Source organism: Mustelus asterias, chromosome 9 (genome assembly GCF_964213995.1).
Source record: "Mustelus asterias chromosome 9, sMusAst1.hap1.1, whole genome shotgun sequence".
Classification (NCBI taxonomy): domain Eukaryota; kingdom Metazoa; phylum Chordata; class Chondrichthyes; order Carcharhiniformes; family Triakidae; genus Mustelus; species Mustelus asterias.
In genome coordinates, this window is record NC_135809.1 from 88999866 (window position 1) to 89026846 (window position 26981).

Consider the following 26981-nt stretch of genomic DNA (forward strand, 5'->3'; position numbering starts at 1 on the left):
GTCTGACCAGAGCCTTATACAGCCTCAGAAGTTCATCCCTGCTCTTGTATTCTAGCCCTCTCGACATGAATGCTAACATTGCATTTGCCTTCCTAACTGCTGAGTGAACCTGCACGTTAACCTTAAGAGAATCTTGAACAAGGACTCCCAAGTCCCTTTGTGTTTCTGAGTTCCTAAGCATTTTCCCAATTAGAAAATAGTCTATGCCTCCATTCCTCCTTCCAAAGTGCATAACCTCACACTTTTCCACATTGTATTCCGTCTGCCACTTCTTTACCCACTCTCCTAACATGTCCAAGTCCTTCTGTGACCCCCCGTTTCCCCAATACTACCTGTCCCTCTACATATCTTTGTATCATCTGCAAACTTAGCAACAGTGCCTTCCTCCAAATCATTAATGTATATTGTGAAAAGTTATGGTCCCAGCACTGACCCCTGAGGCACACCACTAGTCACCGGCTGCCATCTTGAAAAAGACCCTTTATCCCCACTCTCTGCCTTCTGCCAGTCAGCCAATCCTCTATCCATGCCAGGATCTTATCCTTAACACCATGGGCTCTTAACTTATTTAAGTCTCCTATGCGGCATCTTGTCAAAGGCCTTCTGGAAATCTAAATAAATCACGTCCACTGGTTCTCCTTTATCAAACTTCCTTGTTACCTCCTCAAAGAACTCTAACAGATTTGTCAGACATGACTCCCCTTGACAAAACCGTGCTGACTCAGTCCTACTTTACCATGCACTTCCAAATACTCTGCGATCTCATCTTTAATAATGGACTCTAAAATCTTGCCAATGACCGGAGTCAGGCTAACCAGCCTATAATTTCCCGTCTGCTTCTTATAATCTCCCTTCTTAAACAGCGGTGTTACATTAGCTACTTTCCAGTCCTCTGGGACCCTCCCTGCCTCCAGTGATTCCTGAAAGATCACCACCAATGCCTCCACAATTTCCTCAGCTATTCTTTTAGAACCCTGGGGTGTAGTCCATCCAGTCCAGGTGATTTATCCACCTTCAGATCTTTCAGTTTCTCCAGAACCTTCTCCTCAGTGATGGCCACTGTACTCACCTGTGCCCCCTGACTCTCCTGGAGCTCTGGCATCCCACTGGTGTCTTCCACAGTGAACACTGATGCAAAGTAACTATTCAGTTCCTCTGCCATTGCTTTCATTTCCTATTATTACTTCTCCATCCTCATTTTCTCGTGGTCCAATGGCTATTTTTGCCTCTCTCACCTCTTATGTTGAAAATAACTCTTCCTATCATCTTTTATTTTACTAGCTAGCTTAGTATTTCATCTTCTCCCCCGTTATTACTTTTTTAGTTGTCCTCTGTTCACTTTTAAAGGCTTCCCAATCCTCTGGCTTCCCACTAATCCTTGCCATTTTGTATGCTTTTATGATGTCCTTGACTTCCCTCATCAACCATGGATGCCTTGTCCTCCCCTTGTTTCCTCCTCCTTGGGATGAATTTCTGTTGTGCCTCCCGAATAACTCTCAAAAACACCTGCCATTGCTGTTCTTCCCTGCTAGGCTCCCTTTCCAATCAACTCTGGCCAGTTCCTCCCTCATGGCTTTGTAGTTACCTTTATTTAATTGTAATACCATTACATCTGATTCTAGCTTCTCCCTCTCAAACTAGATTCTATCATATTGTGGTCATTGCTCCCTAAGGGTTCCTTCACCTTAAGTTCCCTAGTCAAGCTGGCCTCAATACACATCACCAATCCAGAATTGCCTGTTCCCTAGTAGGCTCTGTCACAAGCTGCTCCAAAAAAACATCTTAGACATTCCACAAAATACTTTTCTTGGGATCCACTACCTACCTGATTTTCCCAGTCCACCTGCATATTGAAGTCCCCCATGATTGTTGTAATATTGCCCTTTTTATATGCCATTTCTATTTCCTGATTTATTTTCTGCCCCATATCCTGACTACTGCTAGGGGCCTGTACATAACTCCCATCGGGGTCTTTTTACCTTTGCGATTCCTCAACTCTACCCAGAGAGATTCTGTGCCTTCTGATCCTATATCACTTCTTGCTATCGATTTAACTTCATTCCTTACTAACAATGCAACCTCGTCCCCTTCGCCCATCCGCCTGTCCTTTCAATAGGACACACATCCTTGGGATATTTAGATCCCAGCCCTGATCCCCTTGCAGCCACGTTTCTATGATGCCCACAACATCGTACCGGCCAATTTCAATGTGCGCAACAAGCTCATTTACCTTGTTCCGTATACTGCGCGCATTTAGGTACAACACTCAGTCCTGCATTGACCACCTTCCTTCTCATACTTGTCAGATGAAAATCTTCCCATCGGAACAGATCCCCTCTTCCCCAATACTGGTGCCAATGTCCCATGAATTCAAACCCATTCCTCACACACCAAACTTTGAGCCATGCATTTACCTCCTTAATCTTACTGACCCTGTGCCAATTAGCTTGTGGCTCAGGTTGTAATCCAGAGATTATTACCTTTTTGGTTCTGCTTTTTAATTTTGCTCTGAGCTCAAACCTATTGGACAAGTTCAGGGACTGAGGCTCCTGCAGCCCAACATCCTGGATCCCTCTCCCTGCCTCACTCACAGTCACACCCCCCTGTCCCTGACTGAATTGAAGGTATTTAATCCAAGGGGTGTGACTTTCTCATGGAACACAGTGTCCAGGTATCTTCCCCCTCCCTGCCTGATGAGTCACAGCGTCCGAAGCTCAGAATCCAGTTCATCCACTCTGAGCCGGAGTTCCTCAAGCAACCAACACTTACTACAGATGTGCTCACTGGGAACCACAATGGGGTCCACCAGCTCCCACATCATGCATGGACAACATATCACCTGACCCTCCATCTCTTTTTTATTTAATTTGGGTTTTAAATTTTTTTTATTTAAAATTTATTTAAAAATTATGTATCTCCTTATTACCTCAGTCTCAACGCAATGTCTAACCAGTAATTTAAATGGGTTTTCAAATTTAGTACAGCTCCCTGTCAGCCAATCAAATCACAGTCCTCCTGTGATGTCACTTTTAAGTTTTTTTTGAGTCCGAACTCACTATCAGTTTCAGAGAATCAAGAGTAACACTTACTGACCAATCAGCATTCTCCCTTGTAGCCTCTGCTGCCTTTTTCACCCAACTCCAAAAGCACTCCTCGCAGTCAGGCAGCACTCACCATGCAGTCAGAGCAGCACTGTGAGGCCTTTGTTTTTATGGGCACAACTTATAAAGCCCTAGAACTGGTTTTACCTAGTTGTACAAACAACCAGCCAAGTTCAGTTGAGAGCTAACTCAGCTGATTCCTGTTGGAGGAATGCACTAAAGTGCAGCTTTTGACTTCCCAAATAAGAACTAATTTAGCTCATCTTGAAAGCAAGTTTAATGACTACTTGCCTCCTTATAACTAACCACTTGAACTCCCTGTTTGTTCACACTCTGTCCCTTTGTTACTTCAACAGAGTGGCTGAAATTCTCCGGTCGTTCATGCCCGCCACCATTGCCAGTGAGAACGGAGAATTTGTCGCTCAGCCAAATCTCCATTCACTGCAACGGCACCAGAGAATCCCAGCTGCAGGCAAGGTCAGAGAATCCAGCCCAGTGTCTTATTTACATTGCAGCAAAACACTCTGTTGGTGGTTCTTTATGAGGCTGTTCATAATCTACCATGAGAGACAATCTGACTCATGAAGGCAATATACCTTTTTGTGACCAGTCCTAAACCTTCTGTGTAATTGGATGTATGCTTTAAACCAAGTTTATTTTGCTTTGTGTCAACAAACAGGCGGTTTTCCAACAAGTGCAGGTAAAAATTACAATATTCTTCTAGATTGTCTGCACATACTTAAAAGTCTGCAGCAGCTTACATCCTACTGCTTAAAGATTCAAAACGTATTTATTTCAACCCCACAGAGCCTGCACAGATACCAAAAGAGAACATCACAGTGAATAATAATGGGACAATAGACAAGTTGATTGTCTCCTGGGCTGCTCCTCCTGGCAATGTTGAGAAATTCTTTGTCCTTGTTCAAGATGTAATAACTTCAAGTCAAATCAACGACACAGATTCCACATCGCCTGTAACGTTCACAAATCTTCGACCTGGGCGAGAGTACAGTATCACTCTGATTACAAACAGCGGACCTTTCAATGTAACCTCTGTTACTGTGTTTGGTATAACTGGTAAGTGGAATCCAAGAAAATTTTGTATTGAATCCATTTAACTGTAATATAGCAAGGGCTTCAACTTCTCAGAAATTGTAAAAGTTGACCAGAACTTGTCAACTACCCTCTGTCAAGAGCTTTGGAACATTGAAGTTTTCACCATCATGGTATGCAACACCTTCTTGGTGGAACAAAATACTACAGTGAGACCATTGTTTCGGTGAAATTCTATAACAACAAAAAGTTAATAATTTGAATGTGCAAAGTCTGTTACTACATTTTATCACATGTCAAAATACTCATATTATTGGCAAATTCCTTCACAGATGTTTATAGCTTCAGGATTGTGCCCCCCCCCCCCCCCCCCCCACCCCCCTCCCCTGGAATCTGTGGATTTATGATGTGGAGATGCCGGCATTGGACTGGGGTAAACACAGTAAGAAGTTTAACAACACCAGGTTAAAGTCCAACTGGTTTATTTGGTAGCAAAAGCCACACAAGCTTTCGGAGCTCCAAGCCCCTTCTTCAGGTGAGTGGGAATTCTGTTCACAAACAGAATTTCACAGAGTTTGTGAACAGAATTCCCACTCACCTGAAGAAGGGGTTTGGAGCTCCGAAAGCTTGTGTGGCTTTTGCTACCAAATAAACCTGTTGGACTTTAACCTGGTGTTGTTAAATTTAATCTGTGGATTTAGTCAAGGAACGTATTTCACACAATTTTTAGCCACTGATTTTCACCGAAGAGTTGCAAACCAACTCTCATGAATCGATGCATAATCGTTAAAATATGACAGCAACATCTTCCAAATAGGCACTACATGAGCTTTAGTAATGTATACCAGCAACCACCTGCTAAGATGGGTGTACAAAATATTTTGTTTACTCGTATTACTTGTGAGCCAGGAGGAGAAAGTGTTCTTTACAGGTCTCAACAAAATCCTGCCCTCATCACCCTACCCCCAACATCACCACCACCATCACCCTGATCTCAAGCCCTTTTTCACGGCTCCAAGAATAAATGTCAGAAATCTCTGGGTGGTTCTTTCCTTAGATGCTGCAGACACACCCCACTTCTTTCAAGCCAAAGACAACATGCATTTATATAGCCCCTTTTAATATCGAAATGTTTCAGAGGCATAATAAAATGGCACAGTGGTTAGCACTGCTGCCTCACAGCGCCAGGGACCCAGATTTAGTTCCGGCCTCGGGTCCCTGTCTGTGTGGAGTTTGCGCATTCTCCCCGTGTCAGCGTGGCTTTCCTCCGGGTGCTCCAGTTTCCTCCCACAGTCCAAAGGTGTGCAGGTTAGGTTGATTGGCCATGCTAAGCTGCCCCTTAGTGTCAGGAGGATTAACAGGGTAAATATGTGGGGTTATGGAAATGGGGCCTGGGTGCGATTGTGGTCGGTGCAGACTCGATGGGTCAAATGGCCTCCTTCTGCACTGTAGGGATTCTATGAAAATAATCAGGAACTATTATACACTGGTACAAGTGAGAGTAATATTTTTGTGTCTTTTTCCCCACTCAGTTCCCAGCACTCCTGGAAGCATCAATGTGACCAATTTCAGTACCAATTCCATCTCATTAAACTGGGGAGCACCTGCAGACATGGATGTTGGGCGTTATACTTTCAACGTCACCTACGACGATGGTTTGACTATTCAGTCTATGATGATAAATACAAACTCCACCACAATTTCAAATCTTACCTCTGGAACAAATTATACCATTCGTGTAGCCACCAAAGGACCTGGTAATTTTCAGAGTGGCTTTGTGAAAACTACTCACTTCACCAGTAAGTGTAATTTCTGAAAGGAATTTAAACTGAACAATTAACTTTCTTCCTTTCTCCTTTTCTGTGTGCATCCTCACCAGCCTCAGCATGACATCAGATAACCACCTCCTCTCACTGCATCTATTGCTGTAAAACTGACTTCTGAGATATGTCTGCAAATTCTTAGAACTGACTTTCTCTGAGTTTAAGCACCCAGCTACCTCGCTTCGCTTCTCATCATGGCTAAAACCAGTCATTTAACATATAAGTAATGTCAAAAGAACCTAGCATGACCACTCACTGGCACAGTGCATTAATGCTTTGATACATTGGACTGTTCTGGTGGTGATCATTTTTGCTTTTGTCAAAGCATTGTAGCTCTAATGTTTTCATGGATCGGAATATGCCTGTTTAATGGTGAATTGTCACCAAATTCCATACTTTCTCTACAGCTATCCTGGGAAAGTCAGTGCAGGTTGAAAAAGTTTCTTGTTTCTGGCAAAGCATGTCAGTGGTTTGTCCTGTTCTATCACCTAGATGTCACGTGTGTGACAGATTACTGGACAAATGGGGGATTTTAAGAGCTTGTTTTTACTGCCACCTTCATTTGCACTTTTATTACCAATGTGTTCAATTACATTATTAACAATTAAGTAAATACATGTTTTGCCAAACAAAACTTCCAACTCACTCTGGCATTTGCTCTATTGTCAGCTCACTTAGTCATTTGTTGTCAAACCCACCTATACTGCATGTTAGTACTTTCTACTAGGTTGTGAAACCTCATACAATTCAAGACATCTAACTAGGTTTTGATCATGCCCACAGCCTAACACCATGAAGGTCAAAAGCTATGATCCCAGATCACTGTTCCTCATCATTTGACCATCTTCTGAAGTGTTTCTCTTCTGAATCACCAATCTGTTCACAGTAGTCTTGTGGTTTCATTTTTGTCTTTCAATTTAAAAAAAACCTCATAACTTCTTCAATAATTCCACCTGTCAACACTGGTAGACCCCACGGGGTACTTGCATTCCTCTTCATATGCTCCAAGGCTATTGCCATGCCTTCGGCGTCTGCCCAACATTGAAGCCTGGATAAGTCATAACTGTCCTTTCAAAACCCTGCAAACATTAGTCTTAATTCTATCACCATCTCTGGTTGGCATCTGAGTAATTCCAATGATGCTAAATCTTGGTATGTTTCACCAATCTAAGCACATATTTTCACCACTATCTATTTTAAGCTGGTGAAGGTTGAAGTTGGTATCTGTCTATAGCTATATTTGCTTTCACCTGCAAATCATTGTCCACTTCTAATCTACTTCTTTCTTCCAGTTGCAAAACAGCAATGGCGAATTATCCAACCTTTTCCTTGCTGCCATCCCTGCTTCCATACTCCACAAACTATTATTGATTTAGTATAGCACAGATCAGTTCTTCACTTAGACAAAGACCAAAATCCCCTCAACCCTCGGCTTCATCTGTCCTGCTAGCTTCCTATACACCAGGGAATGGATTTTAAAATCCTCACATTAAAATTGCTTTATGGATTTGTCCAAGCTCGACAACATGCATGTCAAGTGCATGTCCTTTCATGTGCTTTCCACTCCTCCAACACTGATTTCCTTTTTATTCTCCTCTCCAACAATGATCGTTCCTTCGCATCCCTCAACCACTCCATTTTGCAACCTAACTGCCTGCTTTCAAAAAATCGTCTAAATCGCCTTTAAAATCTCTGACTCTGATTACTCCCCCTCCTAAACACTCCCTTCATTTTTCTCTTTCCTGCGCGTTATCCACTCTTGTTGTTCACGGCCTTGTAAAGTATTCAGAGTCATCTCTGTATATGAGGATTAATGTGTAGAGTTGAATCAAATCTCTTTTTTTGTGAGTAAAGCCATTGTGAAATTGGTAGGAATTTATCCTAAGTATATAAACACTTTCTTGAAAGAACTTACCCAGGATAACACAACTCATTCCTTGGACCTGTGTAACAGTCCACCTCTGATTTCAGAGGTGTTATCGAGCTCTCAAATTCACTTTTACCACATTTGCATGTTCAAAATTTCCAGTGAACTAGTTTTGCAATATGAGAATGTGATTAAAACCTATGGGGAGATCCAAATACCCTACACTCTGATGGGTTGATTCATGAAAAAAGGACAGGCCTCTGAAGGGAAGATCATTTGATCCAGCAAAGGTAAAGCTCCACAGCACGTGAGGAAAGCCAGACTTCTGGGTTTCCTGTTTGTTACTAAACCCTCATATTCCCACTGTTTCAGTAAGGTTTCTTCCATCTAATTGGTTAAGAAAATATATAGCTGCTTGCTGTATTCTCAGGTCACCAGCACTATTTTGAATTTCTAATTACTGTGACCTCCTGTTTAAAAACTCCATAGGACAAAATTTTATTTGCCTCCCCGGAGCAGGTTGGGTGGCAGTGCAGGGATGCAGATGGGTGGGGGGGTAGAATTGTGGGGATTCTGTGCCCTGTGCCTATTATCTTCGCAACATCATCTGTCAACGCAGGGATGGTAGAGAGGGCCTTCCCACCCAGAGGCCCTTGCACGGTGGCACAGTGGTTAGCACTGCTGCCTCACAGCACCAGGGACCTGGGTTCAATTCCCAGCTTGGATGACTGTCTCTGCAGAGTCTGCACACACTCCCTGTGTCTGCGTGGGTTTCCTCTGGGTGCACCGGTTTCCCCTCTCAGTCCGAAAGACATGCTGGTTAGCTGCATTGGCCATGCTAAATTCTCCTTCCGTGTGCTCGAACAGGCACTGGAGTATGGCGACAAGAGGATTTTCACAGTAACTTCCTTGCAGTGTTAATGTAAGCCTACTTGTGACTAATAAATAAACTTTTTTACTTTGAAGTGCCAAATAAGTGAGGAGTGGGCCCTTTTGATTGGACACTCAGTGGTCCACTGAGGATCCCATGCCCAGAAGCAAAGACCATCCATCCAGCAACACAAACAGCCTCCCTCCTTCCCTTCTCCTCACCAACCATTACCCCTCCTTCCTCACCAGGGCCTGCCTGACTAGCCCTGGTAATCAGACCCCATTTGATCTGAGGACAGCTGTCTATCTGAGTCAGGTGCAGTTCCAGCAGTGGTCACTGGTGATGCCAAGAATGAAGAACCACTCCAATTGGCAGGCAGCTCTTAAAGGGGTGGGAGTCCCCAGACAATTCATTTCCAGATTGCCTCAGAATCCAGATATAACTTCCAGAAATGGCCATGGTAAGGTTGCCCTGGATTTCTGGCCTGCCAGTGGGGCCACCGCTGCCCTGAATTATCCACAGCCCAAAGTCTGTGGTTAAACTGTACATGTAATCAATGGCTGGCAGCATTTATTGTTGAATGCAACATCTGAGCCAGTGTCTGTTTATGTATAATGTTTATCATCAAAAACGAGTTAACTTGAAGGATTATTTTCTGTAGCTCATTGATAAAATGGTTAACTTTTTAACAGAACCAAACCCAGTGAGGAATATACAGATTGTCAGTGTTGGCACAAACTCTATAAGTCTGAATTGGGGAGAACCAATAGAAGACAGAAATGAGTATTCATATATGGTAGTGACAAAGAAAAGTGACGCACCTATCAGTGACACTAGAACTACAACTGTAACAATGAAGAACATTACAGTGGAAGGTTTGATCTCTGGAATCAACTACAACTTCGCCGTTATCACACTGGCAGCAGATGGAACCTCAGCTGATTCAATGACAATATCCAGCTACACAAGTAAGTGCCGCAAAGTGTGGTACCTCATAAAAGGAAATAATATTTTTTAAATGCTTCCTTTTTTTAATACACACTTCTGTCTTCTGCAATGGTAACTCACAATGGGATACCACCCCCTCATATATCGTCAAAGTGACCATTATTCACTTGTATGGCTGTCAGTGAGCGTTGGAATGTTATAGCCAAGTCCGACATGCTGTCCACTCGAACAAAGAACAATACAGCACAGGAACAGGCCCTTCGGCCCTCCAAACCCGTGCCGCTCCCTGGTCCAAACTAGACCATTCTTTTGTATCCCTCCATTCCCACTCCGTTCATATGGCTATCTAGATAAGTCTTAAACGTTCCCAGTGTGTCCGCCTCCACCACCTTGCCTGGCAGCACATTCCAGGCCCCCACCACCCTCTATGTAAAATATGTCCTTCTGATATCTGTGTTAAACCTCCTCCCCTTCACCTTGAACCTATGACCCCTCGTGAACGTCACCACCGACCTGGGGAAAAGCTTCCCACCGTTCACCCTATCTATGCCTTTCATAATTTTATACACCTCTATTAAGTCTCCCCTCATCCTCCATCTTTCCAGGGAGAACAACCCCAGTTTAGCCAATCTCTCCTCATAACTAAGCCCCTCCATACCAGGCAACATCCTGGTCAACCTCCTCTGTACTCTCTCCAAAGCCTCCACGTCCTTCTGGTAGTGTGGCGACCAGAACTGGGCGCAGTATTCCAAATGCGGCCGAACCAACGTTCTATACATCTGCAACATCAGACCCCAACTTTTATACTCTATGCCCCGTCCTATAAAGGCAAGCATGCCATATGCCTTCTTCACCACCTTCTCCACCTGTGACGTCACCTTCAAAGATCTGTGGACTTGCACACCCAGGTCCCTCTGCGTATCTACACCCTTTATGGTTCTGCCATTTATCGTATAGCTCCTCCCTACATTATTTTTACCAAAATGCATCACTTCGCATTTATCAGGATTGAACTCCATCTGCCATTTCTTTGCCCAAATTACCAGCCTATCTATATCCTTCTGTAGCTTCTGACCATGCTCCTCACTATCTGCAAGTCCTGTCAATTTTGTGTCGTCCGCAAACTTACTGATCACCCCAGTTACACCTTCTTCCAGATCATTGATATAAATCACAAACAGCAGAGGTCCCAATTCAGAGCCCTGCGGAACACCACTAGTCACAGGCCTCCAGCCGGAAAAAGACCCTTCCACTACCACCCTCTGTCTTCTGTGACCAAGCCAGTTCTCCACCCATCTAGCCACCTCCCCCTTTATCCCATGAGATCCAACCTTTTTCACCAGCCTACCATGAGGGACTTTGTCAAACGCTTTACTAAAGTCCATATAGATGACATCCACGGCCCTTCCCTCGTCAACCATTCTAGTCACTTCTTCAAAAAATTCCACCAGGTTAGTGAGGCATGACCTCCCTCTCACAAAACCATGCTGACTATCGTTAATGAGTTTATTCCTTTCTAAATTCGCATACATCCTATCTCTAAGAATCTTCTCCAACAACTTCCCCACCACGGACGTCAAGCTCACCGGCCTATAATTACCCGGGTTATCCGTCCTACCCTTCTTAAATAACGGGACCACATTAGCTATCCTCCAATCCTCTGGGACCTCACCTGCGTCCAGTGACGAGACAAAGATTTGCGTCAGAGGCCCAGCGATTTCATCTCTCGTCTCCCTGAGCAGCCTTGGATAGATTCCATCAGGCCCTGGGGATTTGTCAGTCTTTATATTCTCTAACAAACCTAACACTTCCTCCCTTGTAATGGAGATTTTCTCCAACGGTTCAACACTCCCCTCCGAGACACTCCCAGTCAACACATCCCTCTCCTTTGTGAATACCGACACAAAGTATCCATTTAGGATCTCCCCTACTTCTTTGGGCTCCAAGCATAATTCCCCACTTTTGTCCCTGAGAGGTCTGATTTTTTCCCTGACAACCCTTTTGTTCCTAACGTGTGAATAAAATGCCTTGGGATTCTCCTTAATCCTGTCTGCAAAGGACATTTTGTGACCCCTTTTTGCCCTTCTAATTCCCCGTTTGAGTTCTTTCCTACTTTCTTTGTACTCCTCCAGAACTCACTCCGTTTTTAGCTGCCTGGACCTAACATACGCCTCTCTTTTCTTTTTGACCAGTCCCTCAATTTCCCTGGTTATCCACGGTTCTCGAATCCTACCCTTCTTATCCTTCTTTTTTACAGGCACATGCCTGTCCTGTAGCCCTAACAACTGTTCCTTAAAAGACTCCCACATGCCAGATGTGGATTTACCCTCAAACAGCCTCTCCCAATCAAGAGCTGCCAATTTCTGCCTAATCCCACTAAAGTTAGCCTTCCCCCAATCCAACACCTTACCCTTGGGACACCACTCATCCTTTTCCATCACTATCCTAAAGCTAACAGAATTGTGGTCACTATTTGCCACATGTTCCCCTACTGAAACTTTGAAGACCTGACCGGGCTCATTCCCCAATACCAGGTCCAGTATAGCCCCCTCTCTAGTCGGGCTATCTACATATTGTTCCAAAGAACCCTCCTGTACGCATTTTACAAATTCCTCCCCATTCAGAGTCCCAGCTCTCAGTGATTTCCAGTCTATACCAGGGAAATTGAAGTCTCCCACTACAACAACCGTATTTTTCCTGCACCTATCCAGTATCTCCTGACATATCCGTTCTTCCACTTCCCTTGGGCTGTTGGGGGGCCTGTAGTATACCCCCAACATAGTGACTGCGCCCTTTCTGTTTCTCAGCTCCACCCAGAGTGACTCGTTACACGACCCCTCTGAATTGTCCTCCCTCTGCACCGCTGTAATATGCTCTCCAACTAATATTGCTACTCCCCCACCTCTTTTGGCCCCTCCTCTGTCTCGCCTAAAACACTTATACCCCAGAATATTCAGCTGCCAGTTCTGTCCCTCTTTCAACCAAGTCTCTGTCACCGCAACCACATCCAAATTCCTCGTGAGCATTAAGGCCCTAAGTTCGTCTGTCTTACCTGCTACTCTCCTTGCATTGAAGTATAAGCACTCCAGACCTCGAGGCCCAGTGAGGTCATCCTCCCCCAGAGTGCTCTTCTTCTTTACCAGCCTTGTCCCAGCCCCAAGCTCGTCCCCAGCCTCTACGCTTGTAGACCTAATATTTTGATCCCCACCCCCCTGCCATACTAGTTTAAACCCCCCCGAACTGCACTAGCAAAACTCCCAGCCAGGATATTCGTGCCCTTCCAACTTAGTTGTTACCCGTCCTTCTTGTACAGGTGCCATCCTCTCCTGAAAACTTCCCATTGATCTAGGAAAATGAAGCCCTCCCTTCTGGACCAGTCCTTTAGCCAAGCATTCAATTGTACTAACTCCCTATTCTTAGCCTCACTGGCACGAGGCATAGGGAGCAGCCCAGAGATGGCCACCCTGGAGGCCCTACTTTTTAGTCTATTTCCCAACTCCCTGAATTGCTCTCGTAGGATCCCCCTGCTCTTCCTATCTACGTCATTTGCACCAATGTGTACAATGACATCCGTTTCTTTATCTTCCCCTTTTAAGATGCCTTGCAATCTACCCCACCTGTATTTTCCAGTTGAAGTGATCAAACAAGTCAGAAGCAGAGATTCATAGCATATTCCTCCCTGAGATGCAAGTTAGTAGCTTCATTGTTAAATCTAGGTAAACTAGGCGCAAAGTATGAACCAAATATGGATGGTTTTTCTAGTATAGTGCTACACCATAAAATATGATTACCCACTGCAACAAGTATTTTTAAAATCCTACATACAGTGATGTATCCTCACATGTAGAGATTTATTTTAAAGTATTTCATTTGTTTTTAATTCAGAATGTTTGTGCGCATCCCGATGGGGGACTTCAGTACTGGCAAAGTGAAAAGTTTGTAGTTTGTCATTCAGTACCATTATTGAGACTTCCTGAATCAAGTATGGTATATTTTAAATGTAGAGTTTTCCACTTCTGTATATTTCAGGTTAGATGTTTTATGAACTACAGCTGGATCTACATTGACCCCAAAAACATTCACCTCTAGAATACTTGAGAGAGAAGCTCCTTTCTCCCAACAGCAGATATCTAATAGAATCATAGAATCCCGACAGCGCAGAAGGAGGCCATTTGGCCCATCGAGCCTGCACTTATAATGAATTCTTTTTGTTGAAGGGGCATTGAGTAAAATTTGCAGTGTATTTTTCTTTCTACAACTCCAGGTCGGAGGTATTTGTAGTCTATCCAGATTATGAAACAAGATCTTCCAGTCAGATAAATTTTCCTCAGGTGGCTAAAATCCAGCCCAAAATGACCTCACTTTATAATTAGAGCCAGACTACTCTGGAAGGTAATCAAGAAACAAAGGGTAGCAGAAATCTGGAACTCTGTCTTCCAAAAGTTTTAGATGCTAGGACAGTTAACGTTTTTGTGACTGAGACTGACAATTTTTTGCAGATGAGAATACCAAAGGATATGCAGCAAAGACAAGTGGGTAAACAGAGTTGAAATACAGATCGGCCCTGTTATAATTGGGTAGCAGAACAAGCTGAAGGGCTGAATGGATTGCTTCTGATCCTGTGATCCTATTGTTTTATTGACCTTTCCTCACCAATCTCTTTCCATTCTTCCTTTTGTATTTGAATATCTCTGGAAAACTCAAACTTCTTTCAACCCTGCAGAACCTGTGCAGATACCAAAAGAAAACATCACAGTGAATAATAATGGGACAATAGACAAGTTGATTGTCTCCTGGCCGCCGCCTCCTGGCAATGTAGAGAAATTCTTTGTCATTGTTCAAGATGTAATAACTTCAGATCAAATAAACAGCACCGATTCCACATCGCCTGTAACGTTCACAAATCTTCGACCTGGACGAAAGTACAGTATCACTGTGATTACAAACAGCGGACCTTTCAATGTAACCTCTCTCAATGTCCTGGGTATAACAGGTAGGTGGAATTAAAAAACAACAGCTTGGATTAAATCAACGCACTGGTAATGTGGATAATTGTCATCTTATTAAAAATTATTTTTAAAAATGAACAGCTGCTAACCATTCCCTGCCACCTGCTCTTGAACTTGAATCACTGTAGTAAAATAGATATCTGTAACATTTCACTACCACTGGTTGTTCGGCCCAAATACAGTACATGTGTGAATATCGTTCAAAAAGAAAGCAAACCATTGAAGACCTTCTGAAGTTACAATATAGAGAAATGTTTGTCGCCAACGTAGGCGAGCTGTCAATTAAGTTTTTTTCAACACATAATTTCATGAAATTGAGTTCTGGTGTCCCAGCAACAAGTTTGATTATCATTCAGGTATCAACCCTACCTTGAGCTGTAATTTGACAAATGGAACAATGGAGATAAGTTAGTTTTGTCCTGCATTATCTCACAGCTGACTGTTGGTTTGAGACTGCTTTTTTTTAAAAAAAAACCTTTTTCATTGCATGTCTATTCATTGGCAGTAGAAATGTTTCTAGACAATGGATAGGATTTTATCTCATGTACTGAGGGTGAGGCAATATCTCAGTCAAAGGCTGCAATTAAAGGCTCTCTTAACAAACCCCTCTTCTTTCACCAATCCCACCCCTCCCTTCCACCTCCATGTCCCGTTTATTGTAAAATTCTCTATCACTCATTATTGACAAAGTTGATAATGTCCTAAGTCTTGGCCACTTCAAATAATGCTTCAAATCAGCATTTCCAAATCAAACAACGTCAAGTTGCGAAACATCTAAAAATCATTTAGAAATCTGTTTGCACTGGCACAGGTGAAATAACGTTTTTATATTTCTTTTTAATCTTAGTTCCCAGCAAGCCTGGAAGCATACATGTGACTGCATTCAGCACCAATTCTATCTCATTAAACTGGGGAGAACCTGCAGACATGGATAATGAACGCTATACCTTCAATGTCACCTACCGCAATGATTCTGTTACTGAGTCTATGACAGCAACTAGAAACGTCACAACAATTTCAAATCTTATTTCTGGGACTAACTATACAATTTATGTGGCCACCATTGGACCTGGACAATGGCAGAGTGCCTTTGTGTCGAAAATTCAGTTCACCAGTAAGTGAAACAAGGAATGTGATAATTGGTGTTGCCAAAGAGGGCTGGATTTCTAATTGTAGGGGCAGGATCCACACGGGTGTGCAGTGAAAGTAGCCCTCCGAAGTGGAATGCCAATCTTCGGATGCCTTGGCAACGTGTTGCAACTTTCAAAGTGAAGGAAGGGTGGGAGTTACTGGCACCTGCACACCTCCAATTAACTACATGCAAAGCTCCTCGAAGAGCTCATTAACGGGCAAGACAGGAATAGATGAAGATTTTCAAAGCTGAGAACAGGAAGAATGAACAGGCTAGAAGGTGATAGTGGCAGCTGTCAGAAGCACAGCACTATGCATTGTTACTGTTGATTTAAAGTTCTGAAAAGAAAGGCAAATTGCATCTGAGGTGCTTAATCAGTCACACTGTTTTCTCTCTCCCTCCTTTCTTGAAAAGCTGTGTAACGTTTGCAACTTCCCGAGGCCATTCCTGAATCTAAGGAATTTTGGAAAACCATAGCTAGTGCAAGTTGTCACCAGTGTTGTAGTTTCCTGGAACCAGTTGGCTAAGGATGTAGCTAGTTCTGGATCACAAGGCCTCAGTATTATCGCATAGCCCTTAGCCTTAGCCGTATGCAGTGTCTTTGGTTGTTTCTTGATATCGCATGGAGTTTTTCTAATTGGCTTGAAGCTTGACATCTGGAGACCTCAGGAAAGGGCCCACGTGGATCATTCACTCTACTTTGGTTGAAGATGGTTACAAATGCTTCAGCCTTGTGTTTTGCATTGATATGCTGGGTTCTGTTTGAGTTGTGAAAATTCAATCTTGCGAAGTGTAATATCTAGCTTGCCATAGTATGACTCTGCCATGAGGCAAGCACTGTAGGCTACCATTTTTATTGACATCAATAAAGCTCATCACAGAGTCAGACTGAAGAAGCCTGCTGTCCTTATACATGAAACAGGCTTATCTCCTTCCATCACTGAGGAAGGAGATATTTGTGAAGCCTCCTCCTCCCGTTTGTTGTTTAATTATCCACTGTCATTCCTGACCAGATGTGACAGGACTACAGAACTTTGATCTGATTTGTTGGTTGTGGGAATCACCTAGCTCTGTTAATAGCAAACTGTTTATTCTGTTTGGCACATAAGTAGTCCTATGTTTTAGCTTCACAAAGTTGACACCTCATTTTCAGGTAGGCATGTTGCTGCTCTTGGCATGCCCTCCTGCATTTTTCATTGACCCAGAGTTGATTCCCTGGCTTGATGGTAATGATAGAATTATGGATATGTGGGTGATGAGGTTACAGATTGCGATTAAATATAGTTCTACTGCTGCAGATAGCCCAGTGCACAAATGGATACCTAGCTTTGAGTTGCCAGATCTGTTCAAAATCTATCCCATTTAGTACAGTGGTAGTGCCACACAACATGGTGGAATCCTCAATATGAAGATTGATTTGAATATTGAAAGATCATGCAATGACCCTGAAGTGGCTGTGTCCTTGTTCATATGCACACATATTTGTTTATTCACTTTCCTCAACAGAACCAAACCCTGTTAACAGCTTACAAGTAGCACAGATGAACACACACGGCATAATTCTGCGTTGGACAAGGCCGGACCAATATAAACCTGAGTATCGTTTTAGGGTGCTGACAGATGGAAACCCAGCACCCACGGGTAATAATGGAAATCAAACCATAACGAATGAAACTCTTCATGTGGTGGGACTGACACCTGGAACCAACTACACATTTACCATTATCACTCTGACGGAGGATGGAACTGAAGCAGATCCAGTTGTTGTATCCAATTACACAGGTAACCACTTAGACTTCTGCTTCAACTTTGTATAGATAGATAGCTGATGAAGACTGTTGGGTTTGCCTACAGTCAAGCTGTGGATGTTCACTTAATGGGAATGTTAATAGTGAATGGACAATGGAATAATTGAAAGCTTCTGCTGTCTTTAAACTATATACCAATATGGGTTATTAACATCAAAACAGGAGGTGTAGGGAAGTCTGTACTAATGGCTTTAGGCTGTTATTCTGCCCTCACAACTACCCAATGACTTTATTTCCTCATTTGAAACACTTCATAAAGATTTAATGCAAGGAGAGAAATACAAAATGCAGAAATGATAGAGAGTTTGATCCATGGCCCAGACATATTACATATCACCTGACGCCAGGTCAGAATGGGGTCACTGTAGCTTTCAACACTTTCAAAAGACTTTTGGTATCAGAATTGGATGAAGTGCACAGAAGCTCACAATGGTGGAATCACAGAACACTTAAGAGTTTGAATCTCGGTTAGGCACTTGTGGAAATGTTTGTTGATTGTCAGTCACATTACCAAGTGCTCGAAAGAGGAAGAAGGGAAAATGGTTGAGACAGTCACACATACTGCTGTTGTGAACCTCAAGTATCTTGCAATCTGGGGAGGCCTGAAATGGGGAGAGAAAACAACTCCAGAATGTATTTAGTCATGGAAGTTAACATTTAGAGGTGATTTATTCTGTTAAAGATGAATGAGTAGAATTGCAATTCTTTCCCGTACAATTGTGAAAAAAATACAATTTTGAGTAGACTTGAATGGATGGGAGGATTGACACTGTGCACTAGACCCTACCTCATGTTCCATGTATCCGAGAGATTATCAGCATAGCAGGGCATACCAGGTTCAGCTGGCCAAGTTGTCGGGATGGCCAAGTGGGAGATTTACTCTGTACCCAACCCATGCTATGTTTGTCCTGGAAATGGAACAATGAAGATGGGAGCTTTGCTTAGCAGTAAGTGTCCCAGCTTGATCCAGTCAGTGTAGACACTGGGTGCTGAAATAGCAAAGCTCCCATTTCCAGTGCTAACTATTAATTATATAAATTGGGGTCAGTGGTAAAGGTAAGGGGAGCTCTATGGATAATGACGTGTGCACATATAATGGCCTAACACGGATAGGCACCATGGGAGTTGGGGTTCATCATCACTCTGGGAATGACATTTTGATTTAATTAATTAAGTTTCCTTTGAGTTTTGTTTTAATTACAGTGTCCCTTCAGGGGTTGTCAGCGCCTCTCATTTTTGTTTAATTTATTGATCATTTGTTTAATTAAATAAAAAGTATAATGGCCTAGCTTCAAGACAGTTCAAGCGTGTGGCAAACTCTCGTCCGAGCTGACCCCCATTTGGATGGAATTCCACATTTGTCCTGCATCCCAACACCTCCCTTGAGCTGCAGCCCATAAATTGAACCATCTTGAGGAAATTCCCTTCGTGTCTTTCCATTCGACGCGGAAGGGTTTCAATATGGCCTGCTGCTGCACCTCCTTTCCTTCCTCTATCATCAGGACACAACTTGGCATTCTGTTCTACTGTCGGGTGGGAGAGGTCCTCAGTGAGGTGCAATCTACATGGGAATCCTCCTGTTTTCCATCAGGGACCTGATGTTGAAGCTGTTGCATGCAGCAGTGCCATGCAACGATAAGTTGAGATGGTTCATGGACTCCCAAACGACATGTCTTTTCTGCAGCCAAGGGGTGTCGGTATTCTATGCTGATGTAGATTACCCAAGGTTGCAGCACTTTCTAGCTATTTGAAGGGACTGCTCCTCAACTTTTGTTTGCACGTCAGCCCCATGTTCCTAACCTTCAGCCACCCTGTGTGGAGAGGGGCGAGGAGGGTGGAGGGCCTCATAAGCCTGCTCCTTTTCCTGGTCATGTGGCCATTAACAGGGCTGGGCAGCAAATGGTCATGAAATCATCCATATCTGGCTCTGCGCTTAGGCCGGCTGTCCTTGGAAAGGCCAGGTGTCCTTGGAGAAGGAGCACCTGGTGTCTACCAGTATGCTTCAGACTTTCTGTGCCTTAGGAGCTGGGTGCATCATCAGCCCACAGAATGACATTTTAATTTAATAAGTTAAGTTTCCTTTTAATATTTTTTACTTAGTGCCCCATCAGAGAGCTGTTACCCCTGTCATTTTTGTTTAATTTAATGATTATTGGTTTTCTTACTGCAATTGCCGAGGTGGCCATTACTGGCCCAGGTAGTGGGTGGCCAAGGGAGTTGTCTGACCTGACTGCTCCTCTACATTTGTGCCTGGTGGCCTTGGAGAAGGAATACGCGATGTACAATTCAGGCCTTCCGTGACTGGTGGGGGCCGGGGTGCATCATCACCCCTGGGAATTACATTTTGATTTAATAAGCTTCCCTCTAATATTTTATTATAGTTCCAGTGCCTGTTCCCCTGCCATTTTCTGTTTAATTTATTGATGATTGGTTTTCTTAGAGAACATAATAGCCGAGGTCTTCCAGTCAGTGGCAATGCTGGGTGCATTGCTACTGCCCACACTGATTTTTCAGACATAACGCTACTGCCCATTTCTTCCCAGGTTTTCTAAACTTTTCTGACCAAGCACTGCAACTCCTGCCTAAGTCCAGCAAGCAGAATAGGATTAGGGGGAAGGAAAGGACACAACCCTCTTTAAGGCACTAACTGCCAAGTTTCTCTGACATTACCATCCACTGTCCTGCCATAATATTATTTTATTTCTAAACAGAACCTGTGAAAATACCATTGGAAAATATCAGTCTGAGCAATGAGAACACAACTGCTTCACTGACCGTTTCCTGGATCCATCCGCCAGGGCGTGTTGAGGACTTCTTCATTGCCATTGAAGATTCTCAAAATCCAGCAGCATTCATGAACAGTACCACTGTCTCATCATCAACAAAGAGCGTAGTGTTCAGCAGCCTGCGCCCTGGAAGATTGTACCTTGTAAAGGTGACAACAATAAGTGGGCCCCATCACATAATGTCAGATCCTGTAACACAAGCCACAAGTAAGTATAGGGCACATTAGAATTGTCCTTCGTATCAAAATTTTCTTTCCAAATTTATGAAGAATCAAACCGCAACTGGGCTGTTGTACTTACTTAGTTTCCCCAGATCCTAACTATATTCTTTCTCACCATACCCAGTCTTTACCCACATATGTTCGCAACTTTTCTGATTGCCTCTGCCACTTTGACAAAATTAGATTCTTCAGCCCCAGCAGACACCTCTTGAACATCGTCCAGACTCTCTGCTTTCTTAGACAGAGACCCAGCTGCTCCCTCCACTTGGCTGAACATTTCATCCTGAACTACACTTTTCTTTCATATAAAAGGTGTTGCTATAGACGATTATTTTTCAAATCCAACCAACTTGCATTTCATCCCCAGTGGCATAGTGGTTAGCAGTGCTGCCTCACAGTGCCAGGGACCCAAGTTCGATTCCCGGCTTGGGTCACTGTCTGTGTGAAGTCTGCACTTTCTCCCCATGTTCTGCATGGGTTTCCTCCCACAGTCTGAAAGACGTGCTGGTTAGGTGCATTGGCCATGCTAAATTCTCCCCCCATATTCCCAAACAGGCGCCGGAGTGTGATGACGAAGGGATTTTCACAGTAACGTCATTAGTGTTAATGTAAACCTACTTGTGACACTAATAAATAAACTAAAAAAAACTAAAACCCTGTTAAATGGTGTAAATTATGCTGGTGTGCTTCCTCCAACTGTTCTACCCTTGGCTTTTTGTTTTTGCAACTGGAATAAATGCAACATCTTTCCATTCATTTTTTTTACTCTATTATCCAAGCCCCAAAATATTATTTTGTCTGAAACCATTTCCTATGTATGATGCATCCTCCTTTCACACTGGAGAAACGAGATGCAGCTTGGGTGACTGCTGAGCCAAACATGGTTCACAAGCATGACCCTGGCCTCTCTGTACTTTGCCATATTATCTCCCCCTCCTTTTCAATGCTCCAAGTTATTAACAGAAGGTTAAGGGCGGCACAGTGGTTAGCACTGCTGCCTCACAGCACCAGGGACCCAGGTTCAATTCCGACCTCGGGTCACTGTCTGTGTGGAGTTTGCACATTCTCCCCGTGTCTGCATGAGTTTCCTCTGGGTGCTCTGGTTTCTTCCCACAGTTCAAAGGTGTGCAGGTTAGGTTGAGTGGCCATGATAAATTGACTCTCGTGTCAGGGGGATTAGCAGGGTAAAATATGTGGGGTTACGGGAATAGGTCCTAGGTGGGATTATTGTTAGTGCAGACTCGGTGGGCCGAATGGCTCCTTCTGCGCTGTAGGGATTCTATGATGATTCTATAACAGTCAAAATGTAAAAATATCATAGAATCATAGAAACCCTACAGTGCAGAAAGAGGCCATCTGGCCCATCGAATCTGCACCGACCACAATCCCAGCCAGGCCCTACCCCCATATCCCTACACATTCACCCACTAATCCCTCTAACCTACGCATCTCAGGACACTAAGGGGCCATTTTAGCATGGCCAATCAACCTAACCCGCACATCTTTGGACTGTGGGAGGAAACCGGAGCACCTGGAGGAAACCCACGCAGACACGAGGAGAATGTGCAAACTCCACAGACAGTGACCCAAGCCGGGAATCGAACCCAGGTCCCTGGAGATGTGAAGCAGCAGTGCTGACCACTGTGCTACCGTGCCGCCCCTATTTTCAAAATCTTTTCAAAATCTAATATTTTCAAAATAATATTTTCAAAATCTTTCACTGGCTCAGAACACATTACAGCAGGATCAACTCCTAGAGCAGCTTCCTCTGACACACCAAGTCATAGACCACAAGATTAGCCAATCTGACAGGTTTCCATTGTAATTGTTAAGGAACAAAGAAAATTACAGCACAGGAACAGGCCCTTCGGCCCTCCAAGCTTGCACCGACCATGCTGCCCGACTTAACTAAAACCCCCTACCCTTCCGGGGACCGTATCCCTCTATTCCCATCCTATTCATGCATTTGTCAAGATGCCCCTTGAAAGTCACTACTGTATCCGCTTCCACTACCTCCCCTGGCAACGAGTTCCAGGCACCCCCACCCTCTATGTAAAAACTTGCTTCGTACGTCTCCTTTAAACCTTGCCCCTTGCACCTTAAGCCTGTGTCCCCTAGTAATTGACTCTTCCACCCTGGGAAAAAGCTTCTGACTATCCACTCTGTCCATGCCTCTCATAATCTTGTAGACTTCTATCAGGTCGCCCCTCAATCTCCGTTGTTCCAGTAAGAACAAACCAAGTTTCTCCAATCTCTTCTCATAGCTAATGCCCTCCATACCAGGCAACATCCTGGTAAATCTTTTCTGTACCCTCTCCAAAGCCTCCACATCCTTCTGGTAGTGTGATGACTAGAATTGAACACTATATTCCAAGTGCGGCCTAACTAAGCTGCAACATGACTTGCCAATTTTTAAACTCAATGCCCCGGCCAATGAAGGCAAGCATGCCGTATGCTGCCTTGACTACCTTCTCCGCCTGCTTTGCCACTTTCAGTGACCTGTGTACCTGTACACCCAGATCCCTTTGCCTATCAATATTCTTAAGGGTTCTGCCATTTACTGTATATTTCCTATCTGTATTAGATCTTCCAAAATGCATTACCTCACATTTGTCTTGATTAACCTCCATCCAAGTCTCCAACTGATCTATATCCTGCTGTATCCTCTGATGGTCCTCACCGCTATCCGCAAATCCACCAACCTTTGTGTCGTCCGCAAACTTACTAATCAAACCAGTATCTACAGTCTAAAATATGCAATTTAATTACTTTTGAAATGCTAAAATGAAAGTTTTTTTGGGATTGTGGCCACAGATGTGGCTATATTATTGCATCTTGGGATATATAGCAACCAGTACTGCCATTGAAGAACCATATTTAAGGTGCTAAAAGTCATTGCAGCTTCTGAAATATGCAAATTCCATGTTTTTCTCATGAAAAATGTTCCAGGATATAACTTTATTTCTTCTACAGTTCCCTCTCCACCTGGAATCATAGTGGTGACTAACTTCAATAACTCCACCATTGAGTTTGGCTGGCCAAGGCCTGAAAATATGGATATCGGGACATACAACTTTACTGTTACCTACAGGGCGGCACATGCAGCAAATGTAATATCTCGCTCTGTAGAAGATAACAAATCTATTATCTTTGACCTCAGCTCTGGAACCCAGTACATCATAACTGTTTTTACCACTATCCGTGAAAATTTGAACAGCAGTACTGTGTCAGAGACTCTTTACACACGTAAGTATCCTGTGTTCTTTCCCTATATGGCAGAGTGGAACTTTTGTTTGGCTATTTATATGAAAGAAAATGTTTTTCTTATGTTTGTTCTCCATCAACCGAATTTAGCAGATCATTGAAATAGTGTGGTCTAATTGGATGAAGTAGATTTAAAAAGTTAATTACATCTACAATTATTGTCAGTTTCTTGTAATGAACAAAACAGGTTCAACTCTTGTTTCTTCATCTTTGTCCTTGGAATGGTGGAATTTTCCATAATTAGTAACCGGTAGCTCAAGATTGTGTCTCCAAAAGTTAACATTTCCTACCAGAATATTTATCTGGAAAATAAACAGTTGGCTCCTTCTTGAAATCTGCCAATGCATAATTGAGTTTGAGTTGTGCCATGGATCTTCTTGACGTGCTGAACATTAAACAATGCAGTATGTGTTGATGCTATAGCTGACAATGTCAGGTTGCAGTCTCATACCTAAAATGACCCAGGATAATGTTTCTGACATTTTGGGAATGCTGTCACAGAAGGAACTAGCAAGCCAGACTTCAAAGGTAGCAATCTCCATTTTAGTTCTGTGGCATGTGCCCTTGAGTATAAAAGTTGGAGGACAGAGAAAATGAATACATGACTGGAGACACAAAGTTAGATTCCCAGGATGTTGGAATCGGTTCTGGGGAGTTGGCACCTGTATACCCAAGACGGGCTGTAACTAACCACAGCTGGGACCAATTTTACTAGTACCGTTGGGGAAGGTTTAACTTGACAAGGGGAATCAGGATGCAGCATTAGAGAGGAAAAACAAGGTGCATAAATAATTGGGAGAGACAGGTGGCACTAGTGTAAAAATATAATACGGCCACTTGGTAGTTAAGAGCTTGAATACTGTTGAAAAGTGAGATATCATATTGAAGCTTTTGTTTGGCACTCAGCAGGACAAATTTCAAACAATCACAACAATTTATACTACAGGAGAACAGGGTGCTGATTGGTTGGCAAGTCAACTGTAATAAACTGAGGGATTGTTTTAGAAAAGACAACTGGGAACCATAGGCTCCCCATGCTTCTGGGTAATTGAATAAAGCCACAAGAGATCATGCCCCTGTGGATGAATGGATGTTGCTTCTAACCAAGCAAATTGTGGTAAACCACTGTTAGCTTCTTGCCTGTGTGTGTGACATGCCTGGACACGTCCCTGCCGGCCCTGCCCGGGACTCCTCCCCCCCTGGTCCAGGTATAAAGGCGACTGCTCCCCACCCCCTGCCTCAGTCTGGACCAGTTCATCGGCATGAGTGTGCTCCAAGTCTTTTGCTAATAAAAGCCTATTTGTTCTTGCATACAAACTAGTCTTTGCTTGATTGATAGTGCATCACAAATAAAACTACATTACGAGCTCAACTGTTTATCCTAAATTGTTAACGTAGCTATTAGTGCACTCAGAATTGTTCAGCAAGTGTTGCACAAAGGGTCGTCTGGACTCAAAACGTCAGCTCATTTCTCTCCTTACAGATGCTGCCAGACCTGCTGAGAATTTCCAGCATTTTCTCTTTTGGTTTCAGATTCCGGCATCCGCAGTAATTTGCTTTCATCTAACAATAGATGTTCTGTTTGGGGTTTTGCAAGTGCTGGCTGGTTGAGTGCAATTGTGGAATCACATCCAGCAGTGGATGTTTTGTTTTGGGTTTTATAAGTACAGGCTGGTTGAGTACAGTCTGTACTCTGCCTATTATGAACAACCAAAGGAATGCTGTTTGATTCATTCAGCCAATCACTGGGATACCTGTTTACCTGGCAACACATCAGTACTGCAAGGCTTTGGCAACATTTTTCTCTTCAGCCATATTCAAATGTAAGGTATTAGGTTGGGTAAGAGGAAGTGCAGTAAGGTCTGAATTACGTTTATTTTGCATGTTTGTGAATGTACAGAATGCAATAAATAAGGATGGGAGCTGCACACGCAGACAGCCATGTGGAAATGTGATGTCATGTCTCATTGGAGACCTAGCTCAAAAAGAGCAAAACTGGGCACTAAATATTATTGGGTTTTATGAAAAGATAGATAAATAAAGGAGATGGGGTGATATTGACTAAGAAGAATTGTAACATGCTGAAGAGAGAGAATGTCCTAGAGGGGTCAAGGACAGAATCTATTTGCATACAACTAAGAAAGTGCTATTTACACATCTGGTTGTATTCACAAACTGGAAGGAAAGATTTACAGGAACAAATTTGCAAGAAATTACAGAGGTGCACAAACTATAGAGTAGGTATAATCGCAGACTTTAATGATCCAGATATAGACTGGAATAGTATTAGTGTAAAGAGAAGAGATGGAGAAGAGTTTCTAGAGTACGGTCAGGACAGTTTTCTATAGCAAAATAATCCTAGTCTAATGAGAGAGAAATTGGCCAGAATTCTCCATCCATTCATGCCCTGCTGCCGCTGCCAGCAAGAACAGAGAATTTGGCGCTCAGTCAAATCCCCGTTCACTGCAGTGGGACTGGAAAATCTCAACCCCAGGCGAGGTTGGAGAATCCAGCCTATTGTCTCTAGTTCTGGAGAATGAATTGAGACAAGTGGGGAAGTGTCAGTAGGGTAACATTTAGGGGACATTGATTATTGTGCCATCAAGTTTAGGTCAGCTATGGAAAAGGACAAAGAGCAATCCAGGGTAAAAATTAATTGGGAGGGGATTCAGTGGAGTAATTACTGGTTTGACCCAAACAAATTTGGATTGGAACACTTGAGCAGTAGATTATTTGGGAATGGTGGAGATGCATTCCCATAAGGGGAACAAGTAAGTCAGAAAGATAGCTCCCTGCATGACAAATGAGAGGGCAGGAAAAAGCAGAAAAGATACATTTGAGAAGTCTATTTTGATAATACAAGTAAAATCCAGGCTGAATCATAGAATCCCTACAGTACAGAAAGAGGCCATTCGGCCCATCGAGTCTGCACCGACCACAATCCCACCCAGGCCCTACCCCCATATCCCTACATATTTATCCACTAATCCCTCTAACCTACGCATCTCAGGACACCAAGGGCAATTTTTTAGCATGGCCAATCAACCTAACCCGCACATCTTTGAATATAGAAAGTTCAACAGTGAAATCGAAAAGGA

At 43.3% G+C, this 26981-nt stretch overlaps 1 protein-coding gene across 1 annotated transcript in view; it reads left to right on the plus strand.

The window, feature by feature from the left end:
- Positions 1-26981, plus strand: part of ptprja (protein tyrosine phosphatase receptor type Ja) — a 213824-nt gene that overhangs the window by 122941 nt on the left and 63902 nt on the right. Inside the window, exons 5-10 of the mRNA XM_078220483.1 lie at positions 9408-9683; positions 14387-14656; positions 15520-15786; positions 17311-17586; positions 20324-20605; positions 23593-23865. Coding sequence (XP_078076609.1) covers positions 9408-9683; positions 14387-14656; positions 15520-15786; positions 17311-17586; positions 20324-20605; positions 23593-23865 — 1644 coding nt within the window. The remainder of the gene's footprint in view (positions 1-9407; positions 9684-14386; positions 14657-15519; positions 15787-17310; positions 17587-20323; positions 20606-23592; positions 23866-26981) is intronic.